General features: G+C 50.3%; 4 protein-coding genes across 4 annotated transcripts; 2 read left to right on the forward strand and 2 right to left on the reverse strand.

The window, feature by feature from the left end:
- Window positions 1–950: 950 nt before the first annotated feature.
- CTRU02_214007 (quinate permease) lies at window positions 951–2,987 on the forward strand (the record flags this gene model as incomplete). Its single annotated transcript, XM_070206164.1, has 9 exons — window positions 951–1,051; window positions 1,106–1,263; window positions 1,312–1,416; window positions 1,475–1,834; window positions 1,892–2,101; window positions 2,158–2,446; window positions 2,499–2,600; window positions 2,658–2,822; window positions 2,882–2,987. 9 exons carry the CDS (start codon window positions 951–953, stop codon window positions 2,985–2,987), a joined length of 1,596 nt encoding a protein of 531 aa, XP_070060196.1.
- A 982-nt stretch (window positions 2,988–3,969) lies between these two features.
- On the forward strand, window positions 3,970–5,753 carry CTRU02_214008 (Catalase 2; the record flags this gene model as incomplete). Its single annotated transcript, XM_036724564.1, has 5 exons — window positions 3,970–3,978; window positions 4,064–4,233; window positions 4,295–5,292; window positions 5,345–5,569; window positions 5,632–5,753. The coding sequence occupies 5 exons, from the start codon at window positions 3,970–3,972 to the stop codon at window positions 5,751–5,753; spliced, it is 1,524 nt and encodes a 507-aa protein (XP_036583683.1).
- A 187-nt stretch (window positions 5,754–5,940) lies between these two features.
- CTRU02_214009 (4-hydroxy-2-oxoglutarate aldolase, mitochondrial 5) lies at window positions 5,941–7,008 on the reverse strand (the record flags this gene model as incomplete). The annotated part of the gene is made up of 3 exons (XM_036724565.1): window positions 5,941–6,492; window positions 6,549–6,814; window positions 6,870–7,008. 3 exons carry the CDS (start codon window positions 7,006–7,008, stop codon window positions 5,941–5,943), a joined length of 957 nt encoding a protein of 318 aa, XP_036583684.1.
- Window positions 7,009–7,703: 695 nt separating this feature from the next.
- CTRU02_214010 (C6 finger domain protein) lies at window positions 7,704–9,774 on the reverse strand (the record flags this gene model as incomplete). Its single annotated transcript, XM_036724566.1, has 3 exons — window positions 7,704–9,131; window positions 9,205–9,529; window positions 9,680–9,774. 3 exons carry the CDS (start codon window positions 9,772–9,774, stop codon window positions 7,704–7,706), a joined length of 1,848 nt encoding a protein of 615 aa, XP_036583685.1.
- Between the last annotated feature and the right edge of the window lie 4,055 nt (window positions 9,775–13,829).

Genomic DNA, 13,829 nt, shown 5'->3' on the forward strand with positions numbered 1-13,829 from the left:
CTTCGAAAGCCTCTTTAGAGCCTTGGAGACTTGGTTGTTGACCGACCCATCCCATTTCATCACATTGTACCTTAAGTCGCACGAGACCCTACTGATCAATAGTCGTGCCTCGGTTATTCAATTGCAATCCATGTGCCCTTTGACTGCCAGATTTGGTTCATCTGATTATCTAGACCAGCCCTAGCAATTCATTATACTACATATGGGCTGCATGCACCTCCGCACCCGGAAGCCCGGTTCAAGAACCACGGTCCATGTCTTTTCCACGTGTGAAGTGGATCAATCCTTGGACAGTTCACACGTCGGGTCGCATCTCGGCTCGCATGTCGGAAGCACTTAGAACATGATCAGTCCAAGGCAGTGGGCCCGGGCATAAACTGATTAATGTCGGGAAGATCGTCTGATAGGGTCCAGTAGGCATGTCGCATAGTACTGCCAGATGAAAGTTTCGTAGACTTACTGAGCCGTCGCTAACAGACGCTACTGGAGAATTTCAAGTTTTTTGTGTGTCAGTAGTGCCAAAAAGAAGATCCACTCGACCGGGTAAAACCTCTTGTGACAAACGCCAACGGACGACTTCCGAAGAGCAAATCCCCCCAAGCTTTTTGGTCCTCGCACTTGGTCAGGGCAGTGCGGACGCGAGTCAACCGGACAAGCATCCACCCCCTAATCCCGCCGACGACGCGACTGAGAAGAACTCCAAAACCCTCCATGTTTTCTCCACCACGTACCCCGTGGGGATAGAACCCGACTGGTTAGAAAATGTAGCAACAGGATAAATACTCTTTGACAGCCGACTCCCGGTGGGAAATATCATCTGTCGGTGTGTATGTGTGTGTGTGTTTTGTAGCTAAATAGCAGTTGGCCTCCACTCCAGCACCAGTCAACTTGGCTCTCGCCCTTGACATAAAACGCCTACCGCCCGGGATCGAAACGAAAGCGCCGCAACCATGGGAGGTTTCAAAGCCGTGGAGGATCGGCCGACGCCAAAGGAAGTCTACAACTGGCGTCTGTACATTGAGGCTTCCATCATCGCAACTGGATCTCTACTGTTCGTTTATACCTCACCACAACGGTCTTGGTAATTGGATGCTAACTGGTTTAGTTTCGGTTACGATTCCGCCTTCATTGGAACCACCATCGCCCGAAGTGGTTTCAAGAGAGATTTTGGCATCACCTCGGAGAACTCCAACAACATTTCAAGTAACATTACTTCGGCTTTCCAAGCTGGTGCTCTCGGCGGCGCACTTCTTTGCTTTTTCAGTAGGTTTCATGTTTGCAGTGCAGAGAAGGATTGGCTGACGTTTGTAGTTACCGAGCACATTGGCCGAAAATGGACTCTGCAAGCGAACGTGGTAATTTTCCTCGTTGGCGCCATTCTCATGGTCGCCACAACTAACGAATTATCTTACATCTGTATGCTCATCTTCACAACCTCTGGCTTTGACAACAGCAGCTGACAATTCTTCGACAGACGCGGGTCGCGCGTTGACCGGCATCGGGTGTGGCGGAATTACAGCCACAGTCCCCTCTTACATCGGAGAGCTATCGATTCCTTCAATCCGCGGTATCCTTACCGGTCTCTTTGAAGTCGCCTACCAAATTGGGTCTGTAATTGGCTTTTGGATCAACTATGGCATCACTCAGAACATCAATCCGAACTCGGCAATCAGCTGGAGAATACCGATGGCCTTCCAGCTTGTCCCGTCTGGCATTCTCTTCATCGGGTGCTTCTTCATTCATGAAAGTCCTCTTTGGTTGATGCGCAAGGGCAAGACAGAACAGGCACACAAGGTCCTCGAGTCGATCAGGCACCTCCCTATCGACCATAAATGTGGGTGCCTCAGATTATACATGCTAGAGACGTTGAAGGCTAATACCCGTATTATAGACATGCAAGAGGAGATCGACATGCTTCAGAAGAAGATGGACGAGGAAGCAGTCGTCGCCAGCGGATACGGAAACGGACAATGGGCGTACTTCCGTGGCGTCGTCAACATGCTTTGCCGCAAGGGCATGTGGAACCGATTGGTCCTCGTTTTCTGTGCTTTCGCTCTGAATAACCTCTCTGGTGCAGCTGCACTGAATTACTACTCACCAAGTTCGTCTACAAACCGAAAGTCTCGCTTTTCTTATGCTAACCGTCTTTTTCTCCAGCACTCTTCGCCTCAATCGGAATCACGGATGTTGCGCTCTACACCGGTATTTACGGCTTGATCAAAGCCATCGCATCGATTATTTACTTCGTTTTCCTCATCGATCTGCTCGGAAGACGTTGGCCTGCTATTACATCATCTTTCATCTGCTCACTCTGCCTCTGGGTGGTCGGCACATATGTCAAGATTGGGCATCCTGCCGACATCATTGCAGCTGGAAAAGAACTCTCACCATCTACTGCTGCAGGTGGTAAGGCCGCCACGGGCATGATTATGATCTATTCTATCTGGTGCGAGATATTCTTTTTTTCTTCGAATGCCGCGATCTAACATCAAATCCAGCTGGTCTTTTGGACTCAACGGTATCCCGTGGATTGTGTCTGCAGAGATATTCCCTGGTGCTCTCCGTAACTTTACCGGAACCTATGCTGCCCTCGTTGTCTGGTCAGTTCTCCTGAATCTGTTTCGCCAAGTTTCAAGCAGCGACTAATATCTCTACAGGGCTACCCAGTTCGCTATTACCAAGGCTCTTCCGTACATCTTTTCCGCCTTTGGCTACGGAACTTGGTACTTCTTCGCGGCTTGGATGATAGTTGCAACGTTATGGGCATACTTCTTTTTGCCCGAAACAAAAGGTCTCACAATGGACCAGATGGACGTTATCTTGTATGTCTCTCATCGCAAACAGTGCGCAGACCCTTTACAGATACTAACCTTACTTATAGCGGCTACGCCCATGACGCTCTTCCTGAGTCGTCCACGAAAGTCATCAATAACACGTTCGATGACATTGATAAGGCTAAGCGAAGCGAGCACACGGAGGATGTCTAAGTATGGCTGGGGAAGCTTTTACCCTCACTCTGCTCTCAGTACAGCATGGTAAAGCTGTAAAGAATCACTTAAATAATAATGCATTCGTTGAAAGAATATTTGATTACTTGGCCGCCGGCTCATTAAGCTTTTGCCATCTTGGCATGATCTGCATCCCAATGGACCTATTAATACACGTTCGGCAGTAAGCTAGTTAGTATTTTCCGAACACCTTGACCCAGACATAGTCGTTGGCCCTCGCCGCTGCATAAAGACCGTCAAGCCACGTGTTTCTGTAAGTACCGGCATATCGATAGCAGATTTGAGCTATTTACTCAATCGCCATGCCCTGGAATTACACAATCATTGGCGTCATTACTGTCATTTCGCCTTTTAAAAACGGGGTTTCCTTAATAATTATGTAGAAGCAGTACGTGGTCTGTGTCCCATCAGGGTTGTAGTGTACAGCATGTGGGGAGATGGCCAGGTAATAGTAGTGTAGGCAGATCGAGTCGGCACCAAGAAAAACGTTGTTAACTTTGGAGGTTTTGGTACATAATGATCCGATCCATTTTGTGGTTCTGCATATACATAGTAGCCCAATAGTACGGGATGATTTGACATCAGATTTGCCCCCCCACCTTTTTGTTGATTTCTTACATGCTCTAGAACGTCTCGATGTTCCCCGTCTTTTCTCAGCGCACATTCTTTATCGGCATTGAAGATGGCAAATGGGGCTTCACGTCATAGATATCCTTGCCGACTATCCCGTTTTGACCCACAGTTGACCATGATGAGTTACCAAAATTGCTGCTGCGGCGTCACCGTGCCATCAACACTCAACCCAATTGTGGCGGGTCATGGTGACCTCATCATGAATTTGGTGATGGTCGAGGCTGAATATAAAAGTGATAGCCTCTTGGCTGTTCCATTCGGGCGAATAAAAACCTAGTATTACAATTCCAGCTTGTGAACCAGGTTAGAATTATCAGTTAGCTAGAAAATGTCGGATGTAAGTGTCTGCCCCCATTTTGGGCTAGCCCATTGCCTTGTAAGGTTATTTCGACATGCTCAAAATGTTCTGACAACATCGCCAGTCTACACAACCACCTGTCTACACCCTTGCTGAGGGCAACCCTGTGCAAGACCCGACGTCGTCGGTCGTGCTGAGGGGATCAAAAGTTGCAGGAGGCGGTCTTGCGTTGCTCCAGGACACACAGCTGATTGAAACGCTTGCCCATTTTCCGAGAGAAAGAATCCCTGAGAGGTAAGTGACAAGATGCTCTGCCTCGATTGAAAGCTTGAAAACTGTGTACTGACAAAAACAGAGTTGTTCATGCAAAGGCAGCTGGCGCATGGGGTGAGTTCGAGTGCACGCACGATATCACCGATTGGTGTTCTGCGGCGCCTTTCAAGAAGGTCGGCAAGAAGACAGAAGTCTTGGCCCGTCTCTCAACGGTAGCGGGAGAAAGGGGTTCCTCTGACACTCTGCGCGACATCCGTGGCTTCGCACTGAAGTTCAAGACTGAGGAGGGTAACTGGGACTTTGTCGGCAATGACCTCCCCGTCTTTTTCATCCGCGACCCTACCAAATTTCCCTCCCTCAACAGATCTCACAAGCGCCACCCACAGACTGGAGTCGCGGACTCGAGTATGTTCTGGGACTTCCACAACAACAACCAGGAAGGCGCACACTGCTTGATGCAACTCTTCGGACCTCGCGGTGTTCCAGCATCTCTCCGCAACGTTAACGGCTTTGGAAACCACACGTTCAAGTTTGGAACGCCGGAGGACGGAACCTTCAAGTATGTGAAGATCCACTTCAAGCCGGACGATGGTATCAAGACGCTCTCACAGGAAGATGCTGTTCGTCTTGCTGGAGAGGAGCCCGATCATCACATCAAAGATATGTACAACGCAATTGAGAAGGGTGACTATCCTACCTGGACCATGATGCTCCAGGTTATGGACCCGAAGGAGGCGGAAACATACAAATGGAACATTTTCGACATCACCAAAATCTGGCCGCACAAGGATTACCCCTTGATCCCTGTCGGAAAGCTCAAGTTGAACAGAAACCCAGAGAACCATTTCCAGGACATTGAGCAGGCCGCCTTTTCGCCCTCAACTTTGATCCCTGGTATTGCACCGTCAGCGGATATCATGTTGCACGCTCGCATGTTCAGTTACCCCGACGCTGCCAGGTATCGCGTCGGACCAAACTACCAGCAACTGCCCCCTAACCGAGCGCTGCATGTCTACTCGCCTTATCAACGAGACGGTCCTATGCGTCTAGATGGCAACTACGGGTCCGACCCTGACTATGGTAGGTCACTGCAATTCATGAGTGTGAACCACTGAAGCTAACACGTTTGCAGTCCGATCATCTTTCCGCCAGGTCAGAAAGGGTCCCGCTGATTTGGAACATGAGGAATGGGTCGGAAAGGTTCAGTCTTACTCCTCTGATGTCACTGAAGAGGATTGGGAGCAACCCCGGATGCTCTGGAAACTTTTCAAAGAGAACGGTGATGACAAGGCCTTAATCCACAACTTGGCGGGACATGTTGGCAAAGCTATTCCAGAGGTCCAGAAGGAGACAATCAGTAAGTCAAGCCGATTTTGTACGCTTCCTTCTTTGATCCAGTTTACTGACGTATGTGAACAGAGAGTTGGGCCAATGTTGACAAGGAGATTGCCGAGAGGCTCGAGGAGGCATTGGGTAAGATGGAGAGTAACATCGATCACCTGCCACCCTCGCAAACAGTACTGGCAAGAAACAGAAAGTGAGCTGGTTTGACAAGTAGCATTCATAGATCATAGAAGTATTATAAGTTAGCCTGGATTTCAATCAATACGTACATTAATGCATATTTATTGTCTTTTAGCTACAAGAAAACATGAGAGTAACTTCATAATACCCACAACGCCAGTTTTATGCTTTATCCCCCCAAATCATTACTGCTTTTCAGCAAACTCAAGCACGGCTGTTCAGCTTGGCCTCTTCCTCGGCCAATGGCGCAACCAGACCTGAAATCCACGCCTGCTTCTTCTCGTCGGTGTACTGAGGGTAAGGTCGTCTGCAGTGGCAGCTGGTCAAGGGGTAGCCGTGCGACTTGGCCACTACCCACTTGGTACCGTTGATGCCACCCTTGCCGAAAGCCCACTCCATCTGCGCAAGCTTCAGCTGAGCTGCGGAAGCTTCCTGCAACTTGCCGCTGTTGTAGAGATCAAAGATTTCGATGCAGTACTTGGGGTACAAGTTGGCAACACCAGTGATGGTGCCGGTGCTTCCAACAGACATGGCAGGCACAAGCCAATCGCTCTGGCCAGCAAGGGCGAAGAACTCGGAGGGCTCGAATTCGGCGCGGACACGGGCGACCTTGGCAATGCCACCGCAGGTAAGCTTGACGCCGATAATGTTGGGGTGCTTGCCGAGGCGAGAGAGCATGTCCGAGTTGACGTCTAGTCCGGCGACGACACCAGGGAAGTTGTAAATGATGACTGGGATGGGACTGGCGTTGGCGAGCTATTAAACATTTAGCAACGTGAAAGAAAAGTTGTCATTAATCTTGGCCGACATACCTCCTCGAAGAAGCCGACAATAGCCTCCTCGTTCATAGCAAAGTGGAAGTAGCTGGGAACGAGGACGAGAGCGTAGTCGGCACCGGCCTCCTTGGCGAGCTTAGTCTCAGCGATTACATCGCGAGTGGACTGACCACCGCAGCCCATGGTGATGGCGATGTCAGGACGGCCAGCGGCGACTGCGACTTCACGTGTCGTCTTGACAAGCTTGGCCTTCTCATCGTTTGTCAGGGTAACGGCCTCACCGTTGGTTCCAGCGAGCACAACTGAGTAACCACATCGTCAGAATCTATATCTTTCTCTAATTTCGAAATCACTCACTTCCGTGCAGGCCAGATCTGACCAAGAAGTCGAGGTGCTTGGTTTGAACGTCCCAGTCAATCTCCTGGTTGGAGTCGTTGCCAAACCATGTCAAGCTGGGCACATGGATGCCAGGGGGGAATGACTTGGTAGAGACCATGGTGACGGACTTGGCAATGGAGATCTGAAAAGATGGGGAAGAGTCGGAAATAGGATGTTTGCAGAAAAAACAACCCGTGTTTGCAGTATGGGTAAGTCAAAGTCCAAGGTAGGAGGTTTAGGCCGGAAATGCTCGATTCAAGTACCTCTCAAGAGTTGTCACTCGGCCCCTCAAACCCCTCCAACCCCGCGAATGGATGCAACAATCGCGGGGCTTTTCCATACAATAACATGCATCCGACCAGAGTAAGCGAGTTGTGGGGCATGGGGACAATCAGGGACCAGAGACATTGCATGATGACTGTTTTGCCACCTTGTATGTCTACGTCTTCGCGGTTATTCCGTTGCCCAGCTTTGGAATGGTCCAATACATGGCATCGGATATGTTACCGACACGATGGACCCTGCACGAAGCCATTGTGGGCCACCCGATCGGCATCGGGTCGGGAAACGCCACTAGTGGATATGGCGTAGTCATGAACCACGTGGAGGGCATATTGGCTTCATGCTTGAGAAGAGCAACGGTGATTAACTTTTATGCTTTCATGTCATCCGGGAACCCAACAATGAGATGAAGTCAAATTTGTTTATAGGGTATCTAACGTAACTATTGAAGACCTAAACATTGCCTTCGGACAAGTGCTATTACTCCAAGGAATTCATGCGTGATGCAACGCTATAGATTCAGCTTGATTTTTAGACAATGGCAAAACACGAGTCAAATATGGCGTGCATGACGGATCGAATGTCTACCCGAGCCTTCTCAGCATCTTGCCGAGCCTGAACCTCCTCTAGTACCTGAGCTGTAATCTTGGCGTTTCCCGCTACTCTCTCCATTCGAAGAATTTGAGTCTTGATCCATAGCCTTTCTTGGGGGTCTTGTTCTTCCGAACCCAGCATAAGCAACGGCCACAGCATGTTGACTGGCAGTGAGTTATCGGCGTCGAGAGAGTCTACAAGTAGTCTCGCCAAGCGCCGTATCTGACTGAGTGCATCGGCCGCCTCCTTGGTCAGGGGAAAGGTCTTGTATGCCACCCTGTGCAGATGAACCTTACTGGCGTGGTAGTTGGCCAGGTATGTCCGGAATGCGCGAGTTATAACAAAAGCCAAGTGAGCTGAGACGTGAGGCTCAGTCAACTTGCCAGCCACGGCGTAGTCCATAAGTGGAGGCCGCTGCTCATACAACGTCCGCAGGTCTGCGGCAATGGCTGCGCCGATATTCATTACCTCTGTCTCGTCTTCAACAGTACCGCGAGAACGATGCCAGGGATCGATCTTCGAGATGCGGCCCATGAAGCTTTGGACCTTTTGAAAGAACACAATGCCGGGTTGATAGAGCACTTGAAACAAGACGTCTTCAATGTCCCCTTCAGCCAAGTCTTCCCTCGATGAATCGGCGACACCTCCGTCAAAGCTCGCCGGTGACGCCTCGACGAGAAGCAACTCATCGTCTTTCGATAGAAGCAGGCCTTGACCACCTGCAGAGACAGCACGCGCATCAAGAAGCCGCATCCACTGCAAGAACTGCTTCTCGGTAGCAGCGAAGCTGCCTTTGTCTCCCTGTTGGAAGACGCTATAGGCACGCTTCAAAAATGAATCTGCAGCTTTGATCTGTCCCCTCAAGATGTCGACGTAACTGAGAAAGAAGAGAGTCGCAAGTAGATGCTCTCTTCGAGAGCTGCGACTGTCTTCTCGAGGAGAAGAGTCTTCACCGTAAGCCGTCACCCCAGCAACAGCTCTCTGGTAATAGTCTTCTGAGCTAGCTAGCCAAGCTCCTTCACGACGAGATAGCATCAAGTTTGAGAAGGCGAGGACTGCCCACTTGACCATCTGAGATGCACGTGTCATGTCGACGACTACTTGTCGGATCGCCAGCCACTTCTTCTGAGTTTCTACTTCAGCAAGAATTGGCGGCACAACAACGCGACTGAAATAGTCCATCAACCTATCGTCCTCGGTCTGAACCTGCAGAGCCATGGCTTGTTCTGACTGACTGCTGGCGTCAGTCATACCTGATGGATTAGGTAGATCCTCTGCAACAGCCCGGCCAGGAAAGTTGAGGTTAGAGGGGCTCATGAAAGCTGTTGACTGACCCCCTATGGGCAAACTAGTATATTGAGGCCGCTGCGGCAAGTTAGAAACGCTGTCAAAATGGGGTTTAATGAGTCTTCATCTGAGACTATGGAAGTGATCTCACCAGTACCTGCCCGTCAAGGCTCATCTGCTGGCCTGAATCGGGACTAACCTGCTGCCAGGCATCACCAGCATCCCACATGAAGCTGGCATAGTCGAATATTTCATCGACTGCCTGCATGGGCTGGAACAAGGACGCTGCCGGAGACACGGAGGCATCGGTAGAGTGGGACCGCATGGCCGGGCTGCGATCAGCGCCGGCAGGAATCGCGGAGGCCAGCGTTGCGTGGGGAACCGTATTAGGTTGCGGTCGCCACTTGCATTCGAGGTTCAAACGCTCGCAGTGACTGCACCTAGGTCTTGACTCATCACATTTGACTTTGCGGCGTCTGGAGAAGTGGGTTCAAAGTTAGCCAGCTGCTATCAACATGCATGCTTATTTTCTACAAGTAACAGTAGTAGCGCCAGCTTGTCGCCTCAAGGGTTGCTCGATAACCAGATAGCGGACGGCACCCAACACTGGGAAGGTTTGTACTCACTTGCAAGTCAGGCATCCTTCCCTGGACCTAACTGATCTCCTCGACGGTCGGGAGTAACTTGGCAGAGCCGATGACGGCCCACTAGTCTCCTGCATGCTTAAGGTTGCGGTCGTCGCGTGCGGGCTCGTAAGGAGTGGCGGACATCCTCTTCTCTGTCCCCGTCGCCCGTTTGATCACTCTGATGTGCGAATCTCGGTCTGGATCGGTCTAAACTGGTACTCATTAACTGGGTGTGATTATGGGTGAGCAGCGAGCGCGTGTGTTTGCCAAAGCTGGGGGTGAGGAGTACCGACGAGCGGGCCACTCAATATCCCTTCCACCTTTCCCCCTCTCTATTCAACCCCACGATGTGGGGATTATTGCGGAGGGTGAAAATTTTCAGGGGAAAATGTTGCAGTGGTGGGCACTGACTCGTGTGTGGATTCGTTCTGCTGGAATGGGAGCCATTTCCCGGGCGCGTTTAGTAATGCCAATTTGGCTTGCTGTGGAGTGACAACCGCACTGAGTGGGCTTCACAGAATGCAGAATAGATCCTTTTGAGAACCTAGAAAGGCCATGGCCTTGCCTTGCATGGACGCAAGCCACAACAGGGAGAGAAGGCGTCGGATGGGTCGAGGTACAAACCCAGATAATATGATTCCATTACAGCGGATCTGACAGCGGCAACTTGTGGCGAAAGACAAGCGCAAGTTGTGCTAGCCCCCTGAGATGTGTCCTACTGGCCCGATGGCTTGTCACCTTGTCCATATAGCCATGTTTGAGCAGTCCAGCGCCGAGCTCTAATACAGTCGAGATCACATTGACTACTACTTTTGAGTACATTGATACCCATTTAAATCTTCATATCATGGCTAAAAACGGAAACAAATGTTTGGTCGTGAGTACCGATGTCACCCACATGGATGTATTTCTTGTATTTCCTATTTCCATTGTTACGGGAAGCGTGCTGAACAATGGGCAACCCAGTTTACGTCAACCATTAAATGTAATTCATCTTTAAAAACACATTACAGCATGGAATTTCAAAGTCGATACACCTTTTGGCTGATTCGTGACTAGACCAACAGGCGATAATGATAAAAGTTCATAATTCTTAGCGGCCGAGGTTGATGCGGGCATGGATTTGACCCAAGTCGTGAACCAGTCTCACGGTCTATGACCTCGGCGCGGAACATCTACCAAAGGCCAACCCCGCCCAATAGTCAATTCCTTGCGTCAAGCGTGCATAAATCCCATGCTGATTCTATCATCCATTTGAGAGTGTCTATTTTGAAGTTGACGCGGGTTAAGAAAGACGTGCCCGAGATGTATGCACTTCAAACATATGACCTGTTCGTTTGGTGCGGAGTAGAACCTTGGCGCCGAACCGAGACGCTAAATCGCGTTCTTTGGCTCTAGTGCTTGTAAGTTCTCACGGAAGTTGACCGACGGCCGTTGACCTTCGGCAAACATTCATGCATTCCTCCCGCAGATCAGCGTAGAATTAGAGACCTCGGCCATCTCATTTACGACAAGACAGTGGCCAACTATTGCCATTTGGAAAAGGGCCTTCACTGCCAGCATCGAATTAAACAGAGAATCCTCAATACTAAGGCCCCATTTCTCTGTTTCTCCAGGCGTAGTTGTATTACTTCCGGTTTGAGTTCAAGACCATACCTGCAGTAACAAAGTCACTGCAATCTGGACGCATCTTTCCCTTTCCGCCGGTCACGCGGCGGAGCGGCGGACATGTCCGGGGTGTGGCCCCACATTCCGGCGTAAATCTGGCTTCCGAAGAATTTCTGACCTCCGAAGCGGTCTCACAAGTAGGCCGGGATGGAAACCAAATTCGCGAAACGGGCACTCGAGTGGCACACAGAACCATGCATGTTCACACCATCACGGATACCTCGCTACGATGAATTTTCGATATCATGTCGTACAAGCTTACAGTCGTTCGATAGTCCGGATGATATCGGTTCAATAGGCATAATGCACTTCTTCTTGCGCTGCATGTTTTGCAAATCATGATGGCAATAGGCTGAAAATGTGTTCCGTAAATATGGTCTGGATCCGCGGAAAAGTGCCCCCACGCACCGCAACAAATCCGTGCCAAGCCCACCAATTCAAGCTTGAACAAGAAAGGGGACTGAACCCTAGGCCGGGGGTGGCTGAGCACACCTAAAACTGTGGAAAACAGTGGGAATATAGTGGTATCCGGCGGTTTGGCAGGAATAACCGATGCGACATAAGAACACCGGATGTCACGAATGACAACGTGAACGGTCAAATGATATATGTGATTGGGGTCCCACGCTAGAAGTGACCGGAGGAAGAGGAGGAAGTAATGGGGCAACGAGGAGGTTTGCACCCATGGCCCCCCGTGTCATGCTGGTTGTTGGCGGTTGGCAAATCAACAACGGAGATGATTCCTATCATGTTTGCTATTGGGCAGAACTTTGACATCTTCCCCCCCAGTTCATTGCGGCAACAACCAAGACTAGGAATCTGCATAGCTAGGCGAGCCAGATCTGAGGCGACATTGCAAGATACATACGAGATGGCAAGCAGCCAAGACAACACCAAGAGACACCATCACTAGTTTGGGCGCCGAGCCCGAACCCTTCGGAAGTTGTGATAGGTTACGGAGAGCCGCTTTCTTGTCAACGTAGGGGCTCGCGTGGTCTCGGAACTCAAACTTGACTACCGAGGAGGTTGGAGCAGATCTAGGCCGGGGCCGGTGTACAGATGAAATGCCAGACGAGGGTGCACCCCCGTCTCCCCCCCTTCCCATGCGGCTACGGCCAAGCCCATGCACCTTGATCCAACCTCAGCGCAGAACTGTCCAATTTCGCAACTCCAATCTGTATTCCGGCTCCTTGGGACCGTTTCAACGTCAATGAATTCACTTTCGGAACTCAGACTTCAGTTTTCAGCCGTGAGCTTGTTATATGAGCCCGAACGTACGTGATCCGGTCTTAAATCCGATTCTCTCCGGTGTTTTTTCGTCTGGGCAACTTGTCACTGTTAGCGCTGTCATCGTCCTGCATGCCACGGCCTCTCTTTTCGCTTCTCAGTCGTTGGATTTATATCGGCATCCGCCCCAAGAGTAAGCCACGTCCAAGTCTTGTTCTGTTTCCGTGATCAATTCCGTTGCACCGATATGTGAGAAGTGCAGCCGCGCCGGGTCATCGATGTCGTTCTCGTTGCTGACGTAGCCGGCATTGGAGGAGACGCAAGCGATGATGCTCCGAGGATATATAAATTTTTTTCACTGCGGCTTCAAATACAATTATCGACATATCCCCTTACCCATAGCGGCAAGGAAAAACTGATGTGTTGTTACCCCTCATTATGTGAGGCTCGTTGAAGTAGGCTGTGCAACCAGGTGTAACGGAAAAGAGACTTGGCGCTTCAAGTTCTGGTGTCAACGTACATGTAGTGTAGTCCACGGAGCAAAGTGACCAGCGACAGACAGTTCAGACGGTCCAAGCAAACCGCGCTTGGAACGAGAAAACAACCTTGTGTGCCTGGAGCTTAATGATTGCTTGCCCATTTGTTGTCTGCAGCGAACGTAAAAGTCTGCGTTCCCCCTCAGTAGTATCTTTCTTGGCTGATCCACACATCTGCTGACGCCAAGTCTGCGCAATGTGTCTGCTGCCCAATTGCGCAGGGGCAACAAATACTATCATGATCAACGTTTTTTGACTGGTTGGAGAAACGTTTCCTTGTTCGTTACTCGTTTTTTTTTTTTTTTGGTATTTTCCTTTTTGCCCCAGTCCGTGTGGTACATGATCCGGATAGGGTGAAAATTCGTTGCCCTACCAGAGGCAAGTTTTAACGATGACCACCCTTCTTTTTCCCCATGGGGGTCATCGCGGGGTAGACGTCGCCGATCCTCGACCGTTCCACGGCAATGTCCCAAAACAATGGCCTTCCATTCGGCGAAAAATACATCAAGCTTATTATGGGTGGGACGTCATGGGGTGGCCTAGATAAAGCTTGCCTCCTCCCCGCCGACCTTGTTCTTGGGTCTCTTCTGTCAAGTTGCGCGACCTCTAAGGCTTGCCGACTCTTCAATCTCCCCTTTTCAAGCGTTCTTCTATGTTCAAGCTCCCTCCAAGTCGCCCGCATACCGCTCAGAAGTTTTCCCTTTGCTTCTTGATTGCCT

The sequence above is a fragment of the Colletotrichum truncatum genome (assembly GCF_014235925.2).
Source record: "Colletotrichum truncatum strain CMES1059 chromosome Unknown Contig_0010, whole genome shotgun sequence".
NCBI classification, from domain to species: Eukaryota; Fungi; Ascomycota; class Sordariomycetes; order Glomerellales; family Glomerellaceae; genus Colletotrichum; species Colletotrichum truncatum.